General features: G+C 43.0%; 1 protein-coding gene and 1 long non-coding RNA gene across 2 annotated transcripts in view; one reads left to right on the top strand and one right to left on the bottom strand.

Moving 5' to 3' along the window:
* LOC101350733 (zinc finger protein 350-like) overlaps positions 1 to 20,716 on the bottom strand; it is a 34,873-nt gene extending 14,157 nt beyond the window's left edge. The window contains 2 exon segments of the mRNA XM_023736452.1: positions 8,854 to 9,065; positions 20,638 to 20,716. Of these exon segments, the coding sequence (XP_023592220.1) occupies positions 8,854 to 8,868 (15 nt within the window). The 5' untranslated portion in view covers positions 8,869 to 9,065; positions 20,638 to 20,716.
* Positions 18,760 to 24,833, top strand: part of LOC111821520 (uncharacterized) — a 17,113-nt gene continuing 11,039 nt past the window's right edge. The window contains exon 1 of the long non-coding RNA XR_002824907.1: positions 18,760 to 18,911. This is a non-coding gene — a long non-coding RNA (uncharacterized LOC111821520). The remainder of the gene's footprint in view (positions 18,912 to 24,833) is intronic.

Genomic DNA, 24,833 nt, shown 5'->3' with positions numbered 1-24,833 from the left:
GTATCATTTAGAAAGGTTCACTGTATAGCCTCCCCCACCCCCAACCCAGAATGAATTGCTCAAAGTGGTGGATATCTGTACATATAGGGTGGCCAAGCCTATGCTCGGCAGCCCACAGCCCGACCAAGGCCAGCCGAGGTCTGGTGCACCTCGACATCCGCTTGCAGTGCGTACCAACATGCGCGCCAGCTTGACAGGCTGTCGGCAGCCAATGGCTGGCGGGCCGCGCACCAGGGATGGGGCCCTGAAGCGCTCGCCTGGTGATCCTGCTCCCGACCTGCACCCCCGAAAGCTGAAAGCAGTGGAGGTTGGCGACACTGGCTGGGAGCAGAGACGCGGTGGTGAGCGTCCTGGGACCCTGACGGAACAGTCATGTAGCAGCCGTCATTGCTGTGACTGCTGCTCTTGTGGTCAGGGCTAGTTCTGGGGTGCTCTCCTTCCGCTGTAGCCCCTGGATGTGGAGGACTTGTCCTTGTCCCTGTCCCTGCTGCAGGGTGGGAGGCTGAGGCCACTGTTGCTGCCCCCGGACCTGCCTGATCTGGACCCCAAGTGCCGAGAACTGATGCTAGACTTGGCTAACAGCAGCGCTGAGCTGACCGTACCTAACTGTTCAGACTTACATACAAATTTGACTTAAAGACAGGAACAGAACTGGTTTGTAATCTGGGGACTGCCTGTATAAAAGAGCAGATTAGACACAGAAGCAAGGAAGCACAAATGAAGAAAGACTGATGATATGTGGAGATCACCAAGAAACCGAGCAGCTGAAATAGATAAGGATCCCCCCCCAAATCCCCACCCCAGAGCAAACAAAGAGAGCCTTCCCTTAGAGCTGGTGCCCTGAATTCGGACTTTCAGCATCCTAAACTGTGCGAAAAGCAATTTCTGTTCATTAAAGCCACCCACTTGTAGTACTTCTGTCATAGCAGCACTAAGAAACTAAGACATCATATATACCCTTCACCTGATTCTCTGCAATAGTATCATTCTGCATAACTGATGTACAATGTAAAAACCAGGAAATTGACATTATTATGATCACTCTACTTTATTCAGATTTACCAGATTACATGACCTCTTTGTGTGGGTGTGTTTAATTAGCTCTATTCAATTTTATCACTTGTGTAGATTCATGGGGCCACCATACAGAACATGGTGATGGGTGCACAGCAGGGCAAATGTGATTAGTGACACTGAATTGTACACTTAAACCAGTTTTAAAAGACAAAGTTTTTGTTATATATATTTTACCCCAATTAAAAAGAAAAAGAAACCAAAGAGTTCCATCACTAGGATCTGTCATGGTACCATTTTTAGCCTCGGACAGGTCCCTCCCTCTCCTCCTACCTAACCCTTGGCAACCCATTAATCCACTTATCCCAAAAGGTTACACGCTCTATGATTACACTTATATAACATTCTTGAAATGACAAAATTGTAGAGATGGAGAATATATTTTTTAAACTCCTGGTCAGCCTCCACACACAAAAAACACCATATATATGATTATGTCCCTTTAAAATTTTTCAGATTAAATACTGTTTCTCTCCCTAACCCCACTGGTGAAAAATGTACTTTATTTTTTTTTTCAGTATGACTATGAACTGATGGAAATGCTCTTCCATGATACAGTAATTGCTCTTTAGATGCTCAAACTATACCATCACAGGCCAAACAGTAATTGCTCTTTAGATGCTCAAACTATACCATCATTCATAGGCCAATTGGGAGTCCCTTCATTTGGCTGATGTGGTCTTTGTAATGATTCCATTCATGTAAAAATATTATAATAGATGTATCTGTTTCAGTATATACATATACAAGTATGCCATGACTTACCATGTATTTGAGTTAGACAAACCGCACTTACAACCTTTTGGTTTTCATATACTGCTGCAATGCATAATTTGCTGATGTTATAATCCAGATGCTCCAGAACCTTCCACAAGTGCAGTTATTACAACTGACAAAATACCAATGTTATCCAACTTTTCTTCATCATCAGAGTAAATTTTTATGATTTGTATATTTTTAATGTATGTACGTATTAAAATATATTTGTAAGTTTATATGTAATGTTTTCAACCTACAAGGATAAAGATAAGATTTATAAAGATACTGATAATAAAAGGCAATCATAATGAAAACTAAAATAAAAAAATAAGTATTTGACTTATGTCAGAACTGACTTATGACGAGCCATCAGAATGAAACCCTGTCCTAAGTCAGGGAATACCAGTATATATTCATTGTTGTTGTTAGGTGCCGTCGAATTGGTTCCGACTCATAGTAACCCATGTACAACAGAATGAACACTGCCTGGTCCTGCGCCATCCTCACAATTGTTGTTATGCTTGAGCCCACTGTTGCAGCCACTGTGACAACCCATCTCATTGAAGGTCTTCCTATTTTTTGCTGACCCTCTACTTTACCAAGCATGATGTCCTTCTCCAGGGACTGATCCCTCCTGATAACACGTCCAAAGTACATGAGACAAAGTCTCACCTTCCTTGCTTCTAAGGAGCATTCCAGCTGTACTTCTTCCAAGATAGATCTGTTCGTTGGCAATCCATGATATATTCAATATTCTTCACCAACACCATAATTCAAAGGTGTCAATTCTTCTTAGGTCTTCCTTATTCATTGTCCAGCTTTTGCATGCATACGAGGCAACTGAAAACACAATGGCTTGTGTCAGGTGCACCTTAAGTCTTCAAGGTGACATCTTTGATTTTAAACACTTTAAAGACGTCTTTTGCAGCAGATTTGCCCAATGCAATGTGTCTTTTGATTTCTTGACTGTTGTTTCCATGGGTGTTGATTGTTGATCCAAGTAAAATGAAATCCTTGACAACTTCAATACTTTCTCCATTTATCATGATGTTCCTTATTGGTCTGGTTGTGAGAATTTTTGTTTATGCTGAAGTGTAATCCATACTGAAGGCTGTAGTCTTTGATCTTCATCAATAGGTGCTTCAAGTCCTCTTCACTTTCAGCAAACAAGGTTGTGTCATGTGCATAAGGCAGGTTGTTAGTGAGTCTTCCAATCCTGATGCCCCATTCTTTTTCTTATAGTCCAGCTTCTCAGATTATTTGCTCAGCATACAGACTGAGTAAGTATGGCGAAAGGATACAACCCTGACACATACCTTTCCTGACTTTAAACCAAGCAGTATCCCCTTGTTCTGTTCAAACGACTGCCTCTTGATCTCTGTACAGGTTCCTCATGAGCACAACTAAGGGTTCTGGAATTCCCATTCTTCCCAATGTTGTGCATAATTTGTTATGATACACACAGTCGAATGTCTTTGCATAGTCAATAAAATACAGGTAAACATCTTTCTGGTATTCTCTGCTTTCAGCCAAGATGCATCTGACATCAGCAATGATATCCCTGGTTCCATGTCCTCTTCTGAATACTGCTTGAGTTTCTGGCAATTCCCTGTCAATGTACCGCTGCAGTCTCTTTTGAATGATCTTCAGCAAAATTTTGCTTCTGTGTGATATTAATGATATTGTTCGATAATTTTCGCAACGGTTGGATCACCTTTCTTTGGAATAGGCATAAATATGGATCTCTTCCAGTCAGTTGGCCAGGTAGCTGTCTTCAAAATTTCTTGGTATAGATGAGTGAGCACTTCCAGTGCTGCATCCGTTTGTTGAAACATCTCAGTTGGTATTCCATCAATTCCCACTCCCAGAGCCTTGTTTTTCACCAATGCCTTCAGTGCAGCTTGGACTTCTTCCTTCAGTATCATCAGTTCCTGATCATACGCTACCTCCTGAAATGGTTGAAGGTCGACCAATTCTTTTTGGTATAGTGACTCTGTATTCCTTCCATCTTCTTTTGATGCTTTCTCTGTCTTTTAAGGGGCCCTGCTGGCGTAGTGGTTAAAGAGCTCAGCTGCTAACCAAAAGGTTGTTGAATATTGTCCCCATAGAATCCTTCAATACTGCAACTGAAGCCTTGGGATTTTTTCTTCAGTTCTTTCAGCTTGAGAAATGCCAAGCGTGTTCTTCCCTTTTGTTTTCTAACTCAAGGTCTTTGCATATTTTATTATAATACTTTATTTTGTCTTCTCCAGACACCCTTTGAAATCTTCTGTTCAGCTCTTTTCCTTCATCATTTCTTCCATTTACTTTAGCTACTCATCGTTCAAGAGCAAGTTTCAGAGTCTCTTCTGACATCCATTTTGGTCTTTTCTTTCTTTCCTGTCTTTTTAATGACCTCTTGCTTTCTTCATGTATGATGTCCTTGATGTCATTCCACAACTGCTCTGGTCTTGGGTCATTAGTGTTCAATGCGTCAAATCTATTCTTGAGACGGTCTCTAAATTCAGGTGGGATACACTCAAGGCCATACTTTGGCTCTCTTGGACTTGTTCTCATTTTCTTCAGCTTCAACTTGGACTTGCATATAAGTAATTGATAGTTTGTTCCACAGTCAGCCCCTAGCCTTGTTCTGACTGATGTTATTGAGCTTTTCCACTGTCTCTTTCCACAGATGTAGCTGATTTGATTCCTGTGTATTCCATGTGGTGAGGTCTACGTGTATAAAAACCAAAAACCAAACCCACTGCTGTCGAGTTGAATCTGACTCATAGCGACCCTATAGGACAGAATAGTATTGCCCTATAGGGTTTCCAAGGAGTGCCTGGTGGATCTGAACTGCCGACCTTTTGGTTAGCAGCCAAACTCAACCACTACACCACCAGCGTTTCCCTCTACGTGGACAGTCGCTGTTTATGTTGTTGAAAAAAGGTATTTGCAATAAAGAAGTTGTTGTCTTGCAAAAATTCTATCATATGATCTCTGGCATCGTTTCTATTACCAAGGCCATATTTTCCAACTACCGATCCTTCTTTTTTTCCAACTTTCACATTCTAATCACCAGTAATTATCAATGCATCCTGATTGCATGTTTGATAAATTTGAGACTGCAGAATTTGGTAAAAATCTTCAATTTCTTCATCTTTGGCATTAGTGGTTGGTGCCTAACTTTGACTAATAGTCATATTAACTGGTTTTCCTTGGAGGCGTATGGATATTATCCTATCGCTGACAGCACTGTACTTCAGGACAGATCTCAAAATGTTCTTCTTTGACGATGAATGCAATGCCATTGCCATTCCTCTTCAATCTGTCATTCCCAGCGTAGTAGACGATATGATTGTCTGATTCAAAATGACCAATACCAATCCATTTCAGCTCACTGATGCCTAGGATATTGATGTTTATGCATTCCATTTCATTTTTGTTTCCAATTTTCCTAGATTCATACTTCGTACTTCCCACATAATGATTATTAACGGATGTTTGCAGCTATTTCTTCTCATTTTGAGTCGTGCCACATCAGCAAATGAAGGTCTTGAATGCTTGACTCCATCCACGACATTAAGGTCAACTCTATTGTGAGGAGGCAGCTCTTCCCTAGTCATCTTTTGAGTGCCTTTCAACCTGAGGGACTCATCTTCTGGCACTATATCAGACAATGTTCCGCTGCTATTCATAAGATTTTCACTAGCTAATTCTTTTCAGAAGTAGACCACCAGGTGCTTCTTCCTAGTCTGTCTTAATCTTGAAGCTCAGCTGAAACCTGTCTGCTGGTATTTGAATACCAGTGGCATAGCTTTCACCATCACAGCAACACACAATCTCCCACAGCACAACTGACAGACACGTGGGAGAGTATATATATATTTTTGTATAAATAATATACACACACATATCATGCAGGAAGTAAACACAACCAACAATTTAAAAAATGAAATCAGAAAAGAAGTGTATGAAGACAGAACTTCCTTTTTGGTATGTGTACTTTGTTATGATTTGAATCTTTTACCATTAAAATGTATCCATGAGTCATTTGTGTACTCTAAAAAAAAAAAAATGAAGGCAATAGAAGGCAAGTAAAAACTGAATTTGAACACAGGGAAAGAGTGTATTTTCTGAGATGAAGTTCTAAAGTAAATCTTACACATTCCAAGAATCCAAGCTATTACCAGACAAGAATACTTTCAACTCCCTGCTTCCAAATCTCTACTGAAACATCAGTTCATTGAGAACCATCTGACAGCTGTGCAATGTTTCAATTTTCCTAGGATGTTTAGGTTTAATTTCTGGATAAACACAGACCACCACAAGGCTAAGTCCAGAGGTTAGCTTGTGTTGGTCTCCTGTGTCCACTGAGTTTGCTTGATCTACTTCTACAGGGGTCTATGAGGAACTCTCGATGAAATAGCCACAGGAAACCAGCTTTTGCGTTTATGAGATTACTGCTGTTCAGCATACCATCCACCACATCACCTCTAGGAAGAAACATCAAAGAAACTTACTCAGTGTAAAATGGTAAAACAAGTAGTAGTCGTAGTAATATCACCTGAACCTAACTTCAGGGGGGATAATGACCAGGATAAACCCAAAGCTGATTTCCATGAGTTGGAGGTCAGACATACCTCTGCCTTCCAACCTTTTTACCAATTCTGATACCAGCAGTCCCTCCCATGGCATTCTCCATTTCTCTTATGGGTTCGATAATCCGTTGCAATGGCCACACAGAACTCATAGACCATACTTACAGTTAACTGGTTTGTTAAGAAACAGGGTACAACCTGGGATCAAGATCAGGAAGCATGTAGGCAGTCTCCCTTCTTCAGTGCAGGACAGCTCTCTCAGATCCTTTCAGCAGAACAGGCCTCCTCTCGGTCCCCTCATGTGAGGCTCCTCTTGGCCCTGCTGTCTGCTGCCACCAGCTCTGCCACTGGGCCCCTTCCGGTCCTCTTGCTGTCTTCAGTGCTACAGCCCTTGACCAGTGTTACAGCTCTTTTAGGAGGTTCTTTGCCTCCTCTCTCTCTGCTTCTTCTCTTCTTTTTTGCTTCTGCTTCTTACTGTCTACTCAACTTCCGTGGAGCTGACTGCATATATATGTACATACAACTCCTTGTCAATTTCAAGGCATGGACCCTCCCAGTGGGGGTCGCAAATTGATCAATCCCCTCTCAGTAGGCCACAGACACTTCATTTGCACAGTAGGCATGGTTGAGATACAACTCACCTCATTTGCATAGTCTATTGACCAATCCCTGCAAGGTGCATACCAATCACAGGGCAGGCTACACACCAGGACCAGAGAAAAATATCAAAACCAGGTTGTTTATAGTTTCCCCAGGAAATGTTAATTAACCTGGCAAAAGTAACAAATCCTCTAGAATAGAAAACTTGGGCAAAGGTAACTCCTCAGGCCCTAGAGGAAAAATCTCTCAAGCTGTTTTTCCAAAGAATCAAGGCAAAAGGCCACAAAGATACTAATTTACCGCACTCAGACAAAAGTCCCACAAAATACTGAAATCCCCCAAATCTTTTTTCTCCTTTAATCAGTGTATAACATGTAAATTATAATGATTTTCTTGTTTGTTGACAAGAGATATTAAACGCAAGTTGATAGGTAATGCAACCTACAGGATCCACCTATCATATTACATTCCACCATCAGTAATGTGATGCTAACTGTAAAACAATGGTGTGGTGGGTGGCATCAGACCTCCTCATCTAACTTCACAAGTGGGAGGAAAGAGAATCAAGATCAGCATCAGCCCAAGGCTAATTCCCTATGAGACTGAGGTCAGGCATGCCTCCTCTCTCCTCCCTTTTTACCATTTCTGACACCAGCCATCCCTCCCATGACACTGTACTTCTGTGCTGGGTTTGTTAATTCATTGCAGTGGACAAACAGAACTCACAGACAATACTCACAATTATGAGGTTTATTACGGAACTAACAGGCTACAACTCGGGATCAGGATCAGGAGCCATGTAGGCAAAGTCTCCCTTCTTCAGTGCAGGACAGCTCTCCACTCCTCTAGACTGTGCAGGGCTCCTCTCAACCCCGAGGACAGGCTTCTTTAAGTCTCCTGAGGGCATGCCTCTTCTCTTGGCCCTTGGCCCCCGCTCAGGCCTGGCCTCTGCCCTGCTTGGTCAAGTGTTACAAAGCTCTTTAACTCTGCCAGTAAGTGTCCAGAGGCACCCCACTCCATCAGTAAGCCTTGGCCTGATGGCACTCAGGTCTCTTGCTCCATAAGTCAGTGAGCCTAGCTCCGCCAAGTGCCCAAACCTCACTGCAGCCAAAAAGCCTCCAGCCCAAAGGTGCTCAGTTGTCTCACTCTGTGGGACGGCATGCTCACTGTAGCTGCCTCACTCCATAGGCTAGGAAGCCCGTTGTGCTGTCTCCTGCTGCTGTCCTGGTTCTGCTGCTGCCATTTTTCTGCTGCGCTTGCTGCCACCTTCTGTCTTGTACCTTCTCCAGTGTTACAACTCTCTTGTCTCCTGGGTCTAGAAGACTCTAAGCACAAGGACACCGGGTCCAAAGAACACACTCCACTCCTGGTTCTTCTTTCTTGGTGGTAGTGAGGTTTCCCCTCTGCTCTGGGACTGGCATTCTTTTAAAGCCTAGTGGGATGAAAAAACTGACCAATCCCCTCGTTAGTGTTCCATACACCTTATTTCCATGGTCCCACCTCCACAAGGGTGCCATGCACCTTATCTGCATTATTAACAGACTGTCCAATCCTGTTGTTGGGCCACAAACAACTTATTGTCCCATCCATTTATTTTTTGGAGTCATAAGACCATGCATGGTGAAAAGGGTCATATTAAGTAATTCACTGCATGCACTAATCCTGTGAACAATATTCCTGATCCTGCTTTGCCTAATGTCAAAGTCAGAGTCTAGGTTTATTTCTCTTTGGCTCCTACATTTTCAAATATACACTTTTCAGATTAACTAAACTGATATTTTACAGGCCTCTACAAATCTTTTAGAGAACAAAGGAAAGCATAATACAAGGCAAAAGTCACCTGTGTCTTCATCATTTTCTTTTGTTTTTGGGAAATGATCAGCAACTGGGATGCTCTGTCTTTGCGTCTTCTGGATCAGCTCTAAATTTCTGTTCAAATTATCTCAGTCTCCAATGAAGGATATTCCCAGAAAGGGCAGTACCCAAATCCTGGAACTTCTTCCTCCTTCCTTCAATTGATTCTCTTGCTGCTGGAGGGTCGGGACCTGTAGGCTGAAGGGAAAATTCAATTTGAATGGTACACTCCCTCTGGGTAGAGATGCTGTCACTGATCTTTGCACTCACCTTAACACAGGCCCCCAATACTGTTGACTATCCCTTTATTTGGTGCCCCAGGACATTTTACACAACTGGGCAATAAATTTAAGATACAGAATTTGCAGTGATAGGGGTAAAAGAGGTATTTTAAAAAAAAATAGCGCTTGGATAGATAATCAAGCATATATGTGTGGAAAAAATAAGGTTGATCCCTACCCCACAACATACATAAAAATCAATATGGGGTCAACTGTGACTCTCAATGAGAAAGGTAAATCAATAAAGCTTTAAGAAGATAAGATGATATTATGGTATGGAAACATATTTTAAACAGGCCACATAAAGCAGTAATTATACAGTGAAGAATATTCTGATGATGGAACTGTAAAGTGGTACAACTACTTTAGAAATCACTTAGGCATCTCTATTACAGATACACTCTGAAATAACAACTTATGTCTGAGGTATACACCTACATATAAATCCATCCAAATTAAATGCACATTTGAACCACAAGACGTGTACAACTTTCATAGTAGCATTATTCATAATAGCCTAAACTTAAACAGCCCAAATGTACACTAATAGTATGAAAAACTACTATATATTCAAACAATGAAATGCTATACAACTATACCCTCTGAAAGAGAAGAAAGCTTTTTAATGTTTTAGAGTATTATAAATCTAAACAAAAAATAAACAAAGAATCGTATGTGGGAGATCTCATGTGGCCTGCAAAGCCTAAAATATTTACAATGTGGCCACTTCCAGAACAAGTTTGTTAACTATTGTTACAAAGCAAAGCAAGCTGTAACAACATGAATGACTCACAAATATAATATTGAGCAAAATAATCCTGACAAGAAATGCATGATACACAATTTCATTTATATTCAGATTAAAATAGGCAAAACTAAACAAATTATAATGATTAGGAATAATTAACTGCACAGTAAAACTATAAACAAAAGGCTGGAATTGCTTGCTATAAAGACCAGGATGATAATTACCTTTGGGTGTGAGGTTTAGATAGGATTAGGAACACTGGGTGCTCGCAAGGTTCTATTTCTTTTCCTAAGCAATGTTTACGTACATGTATATTGTCCCTTAATAACTGAGTTGTACATTTTTTTAAAGAAAGATACAATCAAAAAAAATAAGAAATGGAAGAGTTCAACGATACAAAAAGCTTGTTCTTTGAAAAGACCAACAAGATACACATATTTGTACTGAGACGATAAAAAGAGAAAGAAAAGTGATGAAAATAAAGACTATAAGAAATTAATGGGAGACATGACTCAGATAATAGATATATTTTTAGTCTGGAAATATTAATACAAACCTTGTGATATCATTAAATTTGAAATCCCAGATGAATTTATAATTTTATGACACCATTTCCTGAAAAGATGCTAACTCTAGACAATACAGCAAGTGAATACTATGAGTAGGCAACAAGACAGAGATCTGTACCTCAACTATAACCCTACTTTCCTATTTTGTATTGACAGGCCAAGCCAATATATCATGATAAGAACAGGATGTAAACATTACAAAGTGAGAAAGACAATTAAGGTTATCTTCAGACAATAAGATCATTGCAGCATGATAGGTTGCTTTTACATGGCCTTTCTAGCCATGGTCTTGTAACTCCCACCAAATGACTGGGTGGGCCTATGCAAACAAGGTGCTTGTGGCACACCAAGGGGATTTGATAGCTTGCTAATAATGTAAATAAGATGCATGGCACCCCTGTGGGGATAGGACCGTGCAAATAAGGTGCATGGAAACTTAATGAGGGGATTGGTCAGTTTTGCCATACTGGGAGACACGGAGAGAGAGACAGAGAGGAGCTATAACATGGAAGACAGTGAGAGATGGCAGCAGCAAGGCCCCCAGCAGGTCCTGGCAGTAGAGGGCAAGAAGAAGCTGTCCTGATCTAAGAACTACATCCTGAGTTGTTCCTATTACTTCAAGTTGATCTCAACTGCAAGTTATACCCTGTTACTTCCCTAATCACTTAACTGTAAGTATGGTTTGTGAATTCTGTGAAATGTTGCAGCAAATTACTGAACCCAAAGACAGGACGCAGAGTACTGAGGAGAGGCAGAGCAGTTGATTTTAGAAATGTTGGAGTGGTACAGAAGTGTGGAAAAGTTGGATATTTGGGACATCTTTAACCTCTGCCTCATAGGAACCAGCTTTGTGCTGATCCTTGCGAAAGAAATTATTCATTTAGTTGGTGTCAGAAGTGGGATGTGTTGCATTGGCTCCAGAATGATGGAATCATGGAATTTTGTAAGAGAAAGAACAAAGCAATGTGGGAAGTAAAACTTACAATTCTTAGATGGTTACTTTGGTTGTTATCTGTAATGGCTGAAAGGAAAGTAAGAGGTGTTATGCTACAGTTGAGGGGAGAAAAGTTGCATCTGGAATGGCTTGGGGCAAAAGCTAGGCCAGATAAACAAGATGATTGATAGGGGGCCAGGGTCATCTGGTTCTACCAAGCCAGAGGCCCAAGGCCACATGCATATAAATGGGAACACAGTTAAGGTGTAGAGAAGATGAAACTGGAATGATTTTAAAAGGGTTATGTGTTACTTTGAATGTATTATGGATACTGAATGTTTCTCCTACCTAGTGTTGTAAAACTGACCTACAAGTATTACAGATAACAGAGAGCATGTATCTCTACCTTCAGCCAATACTTGATTTGATAAAAAGAAAACTAGGATTTTCCTGAAAGAACACAGGCTGTTGGTTTGAATGCAATAACCCTATGTATAGAGCAGCAGGGACTTAAGTCAAAAACTAAGCATTTGAGAAGACACGCAGACCTACCCAGAACTGCTGAGAGAGCAGGAAATTTGCATCTGATGGAAAGACTTGCAGGAAAAAAAAAAAATGACTGTTTTGCTTTTTGAATTTCAAGCAAGCTGTTTGCTGTTGAGTGCATCAAGGTAGGAAAAGTCAGTGTCCATCAGAAGAACCCTCTTCTACAACTGGAAGATAAAGGGAGCTGGCAAGTAAACAGCCTGGTATGCTTGCATGTGGTGACCACCTGGGGGGAGGTGCAGCAATGAAGAGACATGCTGAGCTTAGACATGTTCCACTGGCACCCATTGTCCTAGCCACGGAAGGCAGGGATGACAGAGAAAGGGCTGGCTGCTCTGAAGTGCAGGGAGTTGTGTGGACTCCTGAGCCTACGGGTGGTGCCTACTGACCTAGCCCACAGGAGCTAGGGATGAACTGAACAGAACCTGACTGAATGAAGAGAAGGATGTTTGACATTGTGAACTGTTGTAGATTGCTGCAATTTGATGGCTTGCTCTAGACTGGACTCTGCTTATAGATGCAGATGCTCAAAGTTCAAACGGGAGCAGAAGATTCATCAGATCAAGGAATATGTTCCTCTCCTCAGAGTATTGGTTTGATAGGGTCGGGCAATTTAAACACTGGCTATCTAGAATGAGGGGAGATAACAGCATAAAGTGGCTGCCTTACATACTTTTGTGGGTGTGCTTAGACTCAAAATGAGGGGAAAATGGAAGGATCTCCACTGAACAGATTCCACATTTCCTGATGGGTCTAGGGAAGAGAGAGTGGGGGAAGATGTTGATAGGATTATTTGATTCATTTGTGAGAGTTGATTGTACACAGGATTAACTGTGATTGTAAAAACTGTAATTGTAGAATTCTTAAGTGTAAAAGGGTGGACTAAAGGGGGAGGCACTGCTAAGCTGGAGTACAGTGGCTGAATCTAAAGTCCCTTAAAGGCTTTGCTATGCAAATACCTTGTAACGCTCAGAGCAAGGGAGTAATCTCTCAGTTAAATTTTATCAGAGGCCAGAAAGGGCGGAGCCGAGATGACTTTTGGAGAACCTGACCAGATCAGAGGGACATCTGCAGCAGACCTCAATAGCTGGTAACTGAGTAACTTTACCATGAGGACTCATTACCCTATTGAAGGACTAATTGTTAATGACTGTTTTGACAGGTAAAATGACTGGGAGGGAGAAGTTATCCTCCAAGTATGAAATAACCATGGCTAGAAAAGCCAGGGGATAGCCTGTGGTGCAATGGGTCATTTTTATATGACCTTTCTAGCCATGGTCCAAATGATTGGGTGGGCCTATGCAACTGAGGTGTTTGTGGCCCACCAAGGGGATTGGACAGCTTGCTAATAATACAAATAAGGTACATGGCACTCTTTTGGGGGTAAGACCATGCAAATAAGGCATATGGAACCATAACAAGGGGATTAGTCAGTTTTGCTATCCCACTAGGCTTAAAGGGAGACATTGAGAGGATCTGTAACACAGAAGACAGCAAGAGATGGCAGCAGCAAGGCTCCCAGCAGGGCCTGGCAGCAGTAAGGCACCACCACAGCCTGATGACAGAGGGTGAGAACAAACAACAACTGTGTCCTGAGTTGTTTCTGTTACTTCCAAGTTGATCCTGATCCCAAGCTGTACACATTACTTCCCTGATAAAACACTTAACTGTAAATAAGGTTCATGGGTTTTGTGAGATGCTGTAGCAAATCACTGAAACCAAAGTCCAAAGGGAAAGTACTGAGGGGAGGAAGAGCAGCCGATGTTAAAGATGATAGGGTGGTAGAGCAGTTTGGAAAAGTTGAACATTCGGGACATCTTTAACCTCTGCTTCATAGGAACCAGCTTTGTGCTGATCCTTATAAAATCAATTATTCATTTTATCATCTACATGAAAAAGGAGATTCCTATTTAAAGGAGAAAATGCTATACCACAAATCCTTAAGCAGATTTTCACATATATACATATATACACATATATACTTGGCTAGAACGGTATCATACATCATATTTCCATGCCAATTCTATCACTCACTACCAAAGGGAACTGGAACAAAAACGGTTGCATAAATGTATAAATAATAGCCAACATAAAACTAATTTCCAAAATGTGAAGATAACTCATATCCCCACTTTCCACTTCATCAATCTGACAGCAGCCACCTAGGTGGCACTTTCTCGCTCTGACCCTAACCACCCAGAGCTGGGTCTCCACAAGTGAGGACTCTCTCCTTCCAGCCCCTGCCAAATAGGCAAACACCACCCTCTCTGCTGGTTCTTACTGCTCCCAGAAAATTCAATAATTGGCTAGAATGACTCACAGAACTCACGGAAACCATTAGCTATACTTACAGTTACCCATTTATAATAACCAGAAAGGATACTAAGGAAGAAATGCATCAAGCAAGGTTTGGGGGATGTCCATGCATGGGGCCTCCATTGTCCCCAGCTACACTGTGGTGTAATGAATTACTTAATATGGACCTTCTACCATGGTCTGCATGATTAAAAGTCAGGAGAGGTGTGCATCAGGTTTACATCCTTTCACCATACTTCTTCTATCTGTATGCTGAGCAAATAATCCGATAAGCGGGACTATATGAAGAAGAACGCAGCATTAAGATTGGAGGAAGGTTCATTAACCACCTGTGATATGCAGATGACACAACCTTGCTTGCTGAAATTGAAGAGGACTGGAAGCACCTACTCATGAAGATCAAAGACTACAGCCTTTAGTATGGATTATATCTCAACACCATGATGAAAGGAGAAAATATTGAAGTTGTCAAGTATTTCATTTTACTTGGATCCACAATCAATGCCCATGGAAACAGCAGTCAAGAAATCAAAAGACGCATTGTATAGGGCAAATCTGCTGCAAAAGACCTCTTTAAAGTGTTACAAAGCAAAGATGTAACTTTAAGGACTAAGGTGCGCCTGACCCAAGCCATGGTGTTTTCCATCGCCTCATATGCATGTGAAAGCTGAACAACGAATAAGGAAGACTGAAGAAGAATTGATGCCTTTAAATTATGGTGCTGGCAAAGAATACTGAATATACCATGGACTACTAGATGAATTAACAAATCTGTCCTGGAAGGACAGCCAGAATGCTCCTTAGAAGCAAGGATGGTGAAATTTCATCTCACATACTTTGGACATGTTATCAGGAGGGACCAGTCCCTGAGAAGGACATCATGCTTGGTAAAATAGACAGTCAGCAAAAAAGAAAAAGACTCTCAACAAGATGGATTGACACAGTGGCTTCAACAATGGGCTCAAGCATAACAATGATTGTGAGGATGGCGCGGGACCAGGTAGTGTTTTGTTCTGTTGTACATAGGGTCGCTGAGTCAGAACTGACTCGATGGCATCTAACAACATAACCTAACAGCCATCGTCTTTGTGATTCACACATAATTGTCAAAAGATGCATTGCACTGGGCAAATCTGCTTTTAAAGTGTTGAAAAACAAAGTTGTCACCCTGAAGACTAAGGTGCACCTGACCCAAGCCATAGTGATTTCAATCACCTCATATGCATATGAAAGCTGGACAATAAGGAAGACTGAAGAACTGATGCCTTTGAATTATGGTACTGGTGAAGAACATTGAACATACTATGGACTGCCAAAAGAACGAACAAATCTGCCTTGGAAGAAGTACAACCAGAATGCTCCTTAGAAGCAAAAATGGTGAGACTACATCTCATATACTTTGGACACGTTATCAGGAGGGATTAGTCCTTGGAGAAGGACATCATACTTGGTAAAGTAGAGGGTCAGTGAAAAAGAGGAAAACCCTCAAGGAGATGGACTGACACAGTGGCTGCAACAATGGGCTCGCGCGTAAACAACAATTGTGAGGATGGTGCAGGACCGGGCAGTATTTCGTTCTGTTGTACACTGTGTTGCTAAGAGTCGGAAACGACTCCATGGCACCTAACAACAATGCAAATAAGGTAAATGGAACCGATGATGGTTGGGGTTATGTGCCACCTTGGCTAGGCCATGATTGCCAATATTGTATGGTTGTCTTCCATTTTATGTGTTGTGGATCCTGATCTCTACATGTTGATGAGGCAGGATTGGTAAGGGTTATGTCTTGGGTTGAAGCCTTGCAGGAAGGCATGACTCAAGTTACACCCTTCCCTGGGGCGTGGCCTGCATCTAAGGTATATTTATGTGCCCTGGCAGGGTTCTCTTTGCATCTGGATCCCACGTCCAATTCGTGATCCTCTAACCTCTGGTTCTTGGGGCTTGAGCCAGAGGTCTGCCATCAGACCTCCCAATTCTGGGATTTGCTGGCCTCCACAGACCAACGGGCCGGAAGCCTATCCTGTGACTTGATTCACCAGCTTCCACAGCCTTGTGAGGCAGCAGCCTGTGGTTTGAACTACCAGTTTGGGTTCATCAGCCCCTGCAGCCACATGGGTCGGGAGAAGTTTATGCCTGACCCACAAATTTGGGACTTTGGCAGCCTCCACAACTGCATGAGCCATTTCCTTTATAAGGTTAGTGAGTTCTGTGAGATGTTGCAGTGAATTACAGAACCCAAGGTTGGGAGGGAGAGTACTGAAGGGAGGAGATGTAGTTGATGTTAGAGATGATGGTGTGGTACAGCAGTTTGGAAAAGTTGGGCATTTGGAACACATTTACCCTCTGCCTCATAGGAACCAGCTTTGTTCTGATCCTTATAAAAGAAATTATTCAATTAGACGTGCAGCTCCGTCTCCTGTGCATGGATGTTCTCACCAATCTAGGAGGCCCTAAAACGGGCACTCCAAGATCTCAGGTCCCCTAGTCTTCCAGACCTCAAAGAATACACAAGACTTGGGTCTTAATGCATAGTTATAATCGATCCAGTCAATGAATATGCATGACTGCATCAGGTCCCCCTTTCTTCCTGGAGTTAGTTCACCAGATGCAGGGCCTGGGTAGCCCCTAATGCCTGGCTATTTTTGAAAACAAAGGCATTTTGATTGCTCGGGTTATTTTCAGAAACCAGAGCCAAAGGGCCAAACCAAGTTCTTTGAACCACACTAAAAAACACAAGGACTTACTAATAAACTGGCATATGAGTCACCTTGCCAGAGAGATGATATGGTGAAATAAGTCCCTTTATCTGGCCTTTTTCCTTGGTTCTTTGGAAAAACAGCTTGAGAGATTTTTCTCCTAAGCCCTGAGGAGTTACCTTTGCCCTAGTTTTCTCTCCTAGAGGGTTTGTTACTTTTGTCCAGGTTGACTGACATTTCCTGGGCAAGCTGTAAACAACCTGACTTTTTGTGTAGCCCCGGCCGCAGCCTGTCTTGTGATTGGTACGCACCTTGCGGGGACTGGTCTATAGAATGTGCAAAAAAGTGACTACAGACCATGCAAATAAAGTGTCTGTAGCCTACTATGCCAAGTGTCTGTGGCCTACCGACCATGGCATTGGTGGAGGGCCATGCCTTGCAATTGAAAAGAGTTTGTAGATATAAGCAGCCAACTGCACAGAGCTTTCAGAGACGGAAAGCAGGAAGAGAAGCAGAAAGAAGCAGAAGGTAGAAAGAAGCAGAGAGAGAGAAAGGAGGCAAGGAAGCTCCTAAAAGAGCTGTAACACAGGTCATGGGCCATTACACTGAAGTCACCAATAGACCCAAAGTGGCCAAGCAGAGCTGGTGGCAACAGGCCCACAATGGACCCTGCAGCAGAGTCTCGTGACTGATGACAGGGCCAGAAGGAACCTGTCATGAAGGGGCCAAAAGAACTTGTCCTCAGGGTGCCGAGATGAGGCTTGTCCTGCTGAGAGGGCTGTCCTGCGCTGAAGAAGGGAGAATTTGCCTGCCTGCTTCCTGATCCTGATCCTAAGTTGTAACATGTTGATCCTAATCCTGAGTTGTACCCTGTTACTTCCTTAATAAGCCACTTAACTGTAAGTGTGATTCGGTACAGTGAATTACTTCATATGACCCTTCTAGCCATAGTCTTTGTAATTCCCACCAAATGTCTGGGTGAGACTATGCAAATGAAGTGCTATGGCCCACAAAGGGGATTGGATAGCTTGCTAATAATGTAAATAAGGTGTATGGCACCCTAACGAGGGGACTGGTCAGTTCTGCCAACCCTCTAAGCTTACAATGAGCCATCCCAGAGGCAGACAAGGGGAGCTCACTACCACCAAGAAGAAGAGATGGGAGCGGAGCACATCCTTTGGGCCCAGGGCCCCTGTGCTGGAACCTTCTAGACCGAGGAGACAGGGAGAAAGAGAGCTATAACACGGAAGACAGTGAGAGACAATGGGAAGAAGCAGCAGCAGAGAAACCGAAGCAGCAGAACCAGAAGACCAGCAAGAGATGCCACAGTGGGCTTCTCAGTCCACGGAGTAAGAAAGCCCAACACCTTTGGGCAGGAGGCTTGCTGGCAAAGGGGGGTGCCTCTGGGCACTTGGCAGAGCTAGGCTCACCGACCCATAAAGCTAAGAGATGTATCACTTACCTGAGAAGGCCTCAAGCAGGGCCCATCTACAGAGGGCGAGAATAAGCTGTCCTGATTAAGAATTGTATTCTGAATTGTTCCTGTTACTTTTAATTTGATCTTGATCCTGTGTTGTATCCTGTTACTTCCCTAATAAACCCCATAATTGTGAGTATGGTCTGTGAGTTCTGTGTGGCCATTGAAATGAATTATCAAATCCAGCAGAGAAGTAGAGAGCGCCGTGGGAGGGACAGTTGATGTCAGAATTGGTAAAAAGATTGGTGAGAGGAAGTATGTCTGACCTCCATATCACAGGAATCAGCCTTGCGCAGTGGATGCTGATAATGATTTTCCTTCCTTCTTGTGAAGTTAGAGGAGGTCTGACACCTCCAATGCCATGCCATTTTTACATATGGTATGTGAGGTTTGTGTGTCCATTGCAATGGATTATGGAAGGATTATGGAACCCAAGAGAGAAGTAGAGACTGCCATGGGAGAGACAGCTGGTGTCAGGTTGGTAAAATGGTTGGAGGGTGGAGGTACGTCTGACTTTCGCATCATGGGAATCAGCTGTGGGTTGATCCAGGTCATTATCCCCCCTGATGTTAGACAGGTTCTGATGCTACTACTATTACCTGACCATTTTTAGAGACAAATAATTAACAAAATAGAGATTCTATCAGCAAAGCAAAAAGTGTATATGTATGAGAAGCTTTTCAGGGCCTAAGGTCTCTGTCACAGATTGAGAACAACTGCTACATATTGGTTCCTCTATCTGTACTTAGCCAACCCACAAAATAGAGGTGAAAAGATGTATGATTATCTAAATCAAGGCTTTCAAACTATTGTCTGGGGATCGTACATCCTCTGTCCCAGCAGCTGAGGTTCCAACCTCAATCCAGTCACCAGCCAGGGGTCCTGGGCTTCAAAAGCTTCAGGCCTCACAAGCTCTCTGTACCAGACACAGACCACTGCCACGCCCATATTAATGCAAAACCTAGACCAGACACCGCAAACGAAGTCCATCCCCTACCCGCTCCAACATTACCGAGCCTCATATTAAATCCTAAACCTGAACCAGACGCTGCATTCGTGATAAATACCACCTCTACCCCTTAGAAGCAGAGAGATCCACAAAGACTCCATATCCTGACAGCTGGATCACCCTTAATCATTATACAAAGGTGCTCACTTCAATCTCATGCCTGCTAAATAAATGTTCAAACTCAAGCCATAAATTTCAACTACTCTTCGAAGTATGCTGGGACATTTCCCAGGACTATTTTTCAGAGTCCTATAAAATTTATGCCATGTGTCCTCGGTAAAGTCAAATCCTTCTCAACAAATGATGCTGTTTTTAGCTACCATCGAGTCATGGTGACCTCACGTGTGACAGAGAAGAACTGTGCTCCATAGGGTTTTCTTGGCAGTGATCTTTATTCAAACAATGGAATGCTACTGAGGAACTGTCTATGGCAGGAAAGCAGCCATACACAATAACTAATAAGGATAAGTAAGACCGAAAAAGAATTGATACCTTTGAATTATGTTGTTGGCAAAGAATACTGAATATACCATGGACTGCCAGAAGAACGAACAAATATGTCCTGGAAGAAGTACAGCCGGAATGCTCCTTAGAAGAGAGGGTTGCAAGACTTCGTCTTAGGTACTTTGGACATGTTATCAGGAGGGGCAGTCCCAGGAAAAGGATATCATGCTTTGTAAAGCAGAGGGTCGGCAAAAAAGAGGAAGGCCCTCAACAGACATGGGTTAACACAGTGGCTGCAACAATGGGCTCAAACATAGCAACGATTCTAAGGATGGCGTAGAGCTGGGTAGTGTTTATTTCTGTTGTACACGAGGTCGCTATGTGTCGGAACCGACTCAATGGCACCTAATAACAACAATTTAGGACCTAAGAGACTGGTTTATATCATTCTGACCTTTAAATGTTGCTCTGATCCGGTGAATCGAAGCCAACCTATCATAAACCAGTATCTCATACTAACCAATGAATTACCTTTCGCCGTTTTTATAATCTCTCCCCCCAAATTTGACTTCTCGCTTAACCAATCCTTCGGAACTGGTTAGCGCTTCCTAACTTTAAAACATTGTCCTTCGCTCCCCAACAACGAACTTCGTGCCAATCTGCTAGCAGACTATCTACTTAATAAGCCATGTTTAAAGAACTCTGCATTTCTTTTTAAGTTTCTACACCCTAGAGGCACCGGACTCCCACCTGCTTGCCCCCAAACATCTCCATCCCGGCGTTGCCTTCATTACACCACATCCACACACCTCCCCCGCCTTGTTCCAAGGACAAAAGACACACTGACTTGTTTTCCTCCTGAGCCACGACGAGTTCCGAAACATCGCACTTCCATAAACAACTACTTTTTGACCCCTGGCCCAGAATCCTTGTCCGCCTACGGCGGCCGGGGAGGGTCTGCAACTTTTGAAAGCCGGCGAACAATTGGATTTCCGGCATTGCCCTAGGAGGTAATATGTCTGCACCTTTCTCTCCTTGTCTCTCTGGAGTCGGCCATATTTGAATATCTGCCGTACAAAAGGCAAAGTCGCCGTTCTTTTATGCCAGTAGCCCGGGACGACCTGGAAGCCGAAAAACCATGAAAACTGTCCGGTTTCCTGGAAAATGGATAGCTTTTCAGAGACTCGAGCTTCACAAGGAAATTATGGACCGGATTAAATTACTTTCAGTGGGCTGGACAGAGAAATAATATGGCCGCGCCCTTTTACAATCTTGTTTCATTTTTTTAAAAAAAGAAAAAAACAGTTTGAAAACGTACAAATGTGAATTCAAGTGTCTGCTCAGCAGAGACGCGCTCCTGGGAAAGAAAAACGCAACAACAACAAGAAGCCGGTAAGGGACAACCCCGGAAAGCTTCTGAAGGAAAACGACTTGCAGGAAGTGACTTTTAAAACCAGAAAAAGGTTTGGAGAAGCTGGCACGGTATGACAGTGGCCAATACAGACGAGAAGAAAGAGCAGGTAGAATGAGCCTAGGTTATATTTGAGATGGCGGCATAGGGGAAAGGATATCCCTTTTGGGGACATATAAGTTCCTCGTTGGGAATCCTCTCAGTCCACACCTTATGCATCTCCTTTTTTATGCTCACCCTGATTTGTATCCTTTGGTTAAAATAAATATGTAATAGTAAGTATAGCACTTTCCGTGACTTCTGTAAGTCAGTCCATTGGATTACTTAACCCAAAGGAGTAGGTGGAGCAAGCAGGTAAGAAGTGAAGGAGCCCAGAGGCACTCCAGAGCTTGCAGTGTGAATCCTGAAGGGGGAAGGGAAACCCCAAATTCATAGGTATCAGTTTGAAAGTGTGGCCGTCTTGTGGATTCCCAGACTATGGCTAGTGTCTGCCTATTTGGCAGTCTGAAGGGCTGTGTCCTTTTAACTTGTGAGATCTGACTTAACTCTGGGTGGATGTTGTTGCTGTTAGGTGCCATCAAGTCGATTTGAACACATAGTGACCTTATGTGACAGTAGAATTGCCCCATAGGGTTTTATTGGCTATAGTCTTTATGGAAGCAGATTGCCAGATCTTTCTCCAGTGGAGTCGCTGGGTGGGTTCAAACCGCCAGCCAGCCTTTCGTTTAGCAGAAGCTGGTATCCGAACTTAACAAAGAAGTGAAAAATTAGTAAGTGAATAATTTATTTTATGTGCTGATTCTTATAAAATAAATTTAAACATAAGGAATATTTTTGTGTATCCCTAAATGAACAATTTCTTTTATAAGGATCAGCACAAAGCTGGTTCGTATGAGGCAGAAGTTAAAGATGCCCCAAATGTCCAACTTCTCCAAGCTGTGGTACCACTCCATCTTCTCTAACATCAACTACTCCCCATCCCCTCAGTGCCCTCCCTCCAGTCTTTGGGTTTGGTAATTCGCTGCTACATCTCACAGAACTCACGAACCATAATTACAGTTAAGTGGTTTATTAGGGAAGTAACAGGGTACAACTTGGGATCAGGAACGGCTCAAAAGTAACAGGAACAACTCAGGATACAGTGCTTGATCTGGACAGCTTCTTCTTGCCCTCTGCCACTGGGCCCTACTTGTGGCCTTCTCTGGCAAGTGTTACAGCTCTTAGCTCCATGGGTCAGCAAGCCCCACAGCAGCCGTCTTGCACTGGTGTCCTAGTTCCTGCCATCTCACATCGCTATTGCTATTGCTACTGTTGCACCGCCATCTCTCGCTGTCTTCCATGTTACAGCTCCTTGTTCCCTTTCTGCATGTCTCTCTTTAAGCCTAGCAGATGGCAAAACTGACCAATCCCCTTGTTAGGGTTCCATACACTTTATTTGCATGGTCCCACCCCTGAAGGTTTCCATGCCCCTTATTTGCATTATTAGCAATGCTGTCCAATCCCCTTGGTGGGCCACAAGCACCTTATTTTCTTAGTCCCACCCAATCGTTTAGTAGTAGTCACAAGACCATGCACGGCTAGAAGGGCTATACACCCACTCCTCACTTATCGACACAGTTAGGTTCCAAAGACTAGGTCGTTATGCAAAAATGGAGGATGACCACATGAGATCACAGAATATATGGGACACATCCCTCAGGACCCGAAAGGTGGAAAATGTAGGTGGGTGCTCTATATCCCACTGGTCATGAAAGGGTTACTGCCAGATGTATCTCGTTGTACAATATAGTATGTATGTCGTTCACAATATAGTCAGAAGTAGATTTTTTACTGTTGTCATAAACGCAAAATGTCGAATAACAAGATAGTCAATAAGTGAGGAGTAGATGTATTAAGTAATTAACTGCACCATACTTAGAAACAGTCCTGTAGTGTTCTTGCTTTCAAATTTGATGATAGTTGGCTCTCCTTAGTACGCTTAGGTCTTGGTTCAAATTACATCTGTCCAGAGAGCCTTTCTCTGAAAATTGTTACTAAAGCAGCTCCTCCATTACTATCTCCTCACTTGCTAGGCTTACTTTATTTTTCTTCATAGCACTTATCACTTCCTGACATTATATTATCTACTCTACTATTTGTCTCCCTTGGTAGAGTGCAAGGTCCATAAAGGCTGTTACTTTGCCTCTTTTGTTCACTGATGTATCCCCAGTGTGTAAAAGAATGGTTGGTATAGTGATGGTGCTTTACAATATTTCTGAAGGAGAAAATTACCCACTAACCCAGGATTTAAGACTGAATTCTGAGACAGCCATGGCATGGCAAATGTTCATCTCATTTCCTATAAGTAGAACTCACTGTAACTTAGTATATCTGTGAGTTAATGAATAACAATTTGGCTGTTGTCGTTGGTTTCTGAGAGAACCCTTGGAATTTCCTGAGTGACTGTGGTGCGATGGATCACTTTTATGTGGCCTGTCTCTCTCCAAGGTCTTGTAACTCCCACCAAAGGGCTGGATGGGACCATGTAAATGAGGTACTTGTGACCCATCAAGAAATTGGATAGCTAGCTGATAATGCAAATGAGGTTCATGGAACCCTTGTGGGAATGGAACCATGCAAATAAGGTGTATGAAACACTAACGAGGTGTGGTGTGATGGATCACTTTTATATGGCCTTTCTTACCATGGTCTTGTAACTCCCACCAAGGACTGGGGGACTATGCAAATGAGGTCCTTGTGACCCACCAAAGGGGTTGGATGGATGGCTAATAATGTAAATAAGGTGCATGAAACCCTTGTGGGGGTGGGACCATGCAAATTAGGTGTATGGAACCCTATCAAGGGGATTGGTCAGTTTTGCCATCCCCCTAGGCTTAAAATGAGCTATCCCAGACGTAGAAAGGTGGGACCTCTACCACCAAGAAGAGACAGGAGTGAAGTGTATCCTTTGGACCCAGGATCCTGTGCTGAGAACCTCCTCAACCAGGAGAAAGAGAGTGAAAGAGCTGTAACACCAGAGACAGAGACAGCAAGAAGCAGGGGCAGAGAAATGGCACTTGCAGAGTGGCAGCAGCAGGAGACATCGTGGTAGGCTTTGCAGCCCACAGAGCTAGAAAGCTGAGTGCCTTCAGGCAGGAGGCTTGTTGGCAGAGTGAGGTGCCTCTGGGCACTCATCAGCCAAGGCAGGCTTGCCAACCCATGCAGCTAGACAACTGTGTGACTTTGGGCCAAGGCTTACTGGTGGAGTGGAGTGCTTCTGGGCACTTACTGGTAGAGCTAAAAGAGCTTTGTAACAGTTGCCTGAGCAGAGCAGAGGCTGGGTTGGCCCAAGAGGCCTGAGGGGCTGAGAGCCAGAGAGAGGCCTGCCTTCAGCACAGCTGAGAAAAGGCTATCCTGATCAGAGAACTGAATCCTGAGCATTCCTGAACCTGAATTGTAACCTGTTACTTCCCTAATAAACCCCATGTCTTAGGCTGGGTTCTCTAGAGAAGCAAAACCAGTAAACCATATATATATATGTGTGTATATATATATA

The sequence above is a fragment of the Trichechus manatus genome, unplaced genomic scaffold (genome assembly GCF_000243295.1).
Source record: "Trichechus manatus latirostris isolate Lorelei unplaced genomic scaffold, TriManLat1.0 scaffold00087, whole genome shotgun sequence".
NCBI lineage: Eukaryota > Metazoa > Chordata > Mammalia > Sirenia > Trichechidae > Trichechus > Trichechus manatus.
Note: the sequence above shows the minus strand (reverse complement) of the source record. Positions and strands in the feature narration are given on the sequence as shown.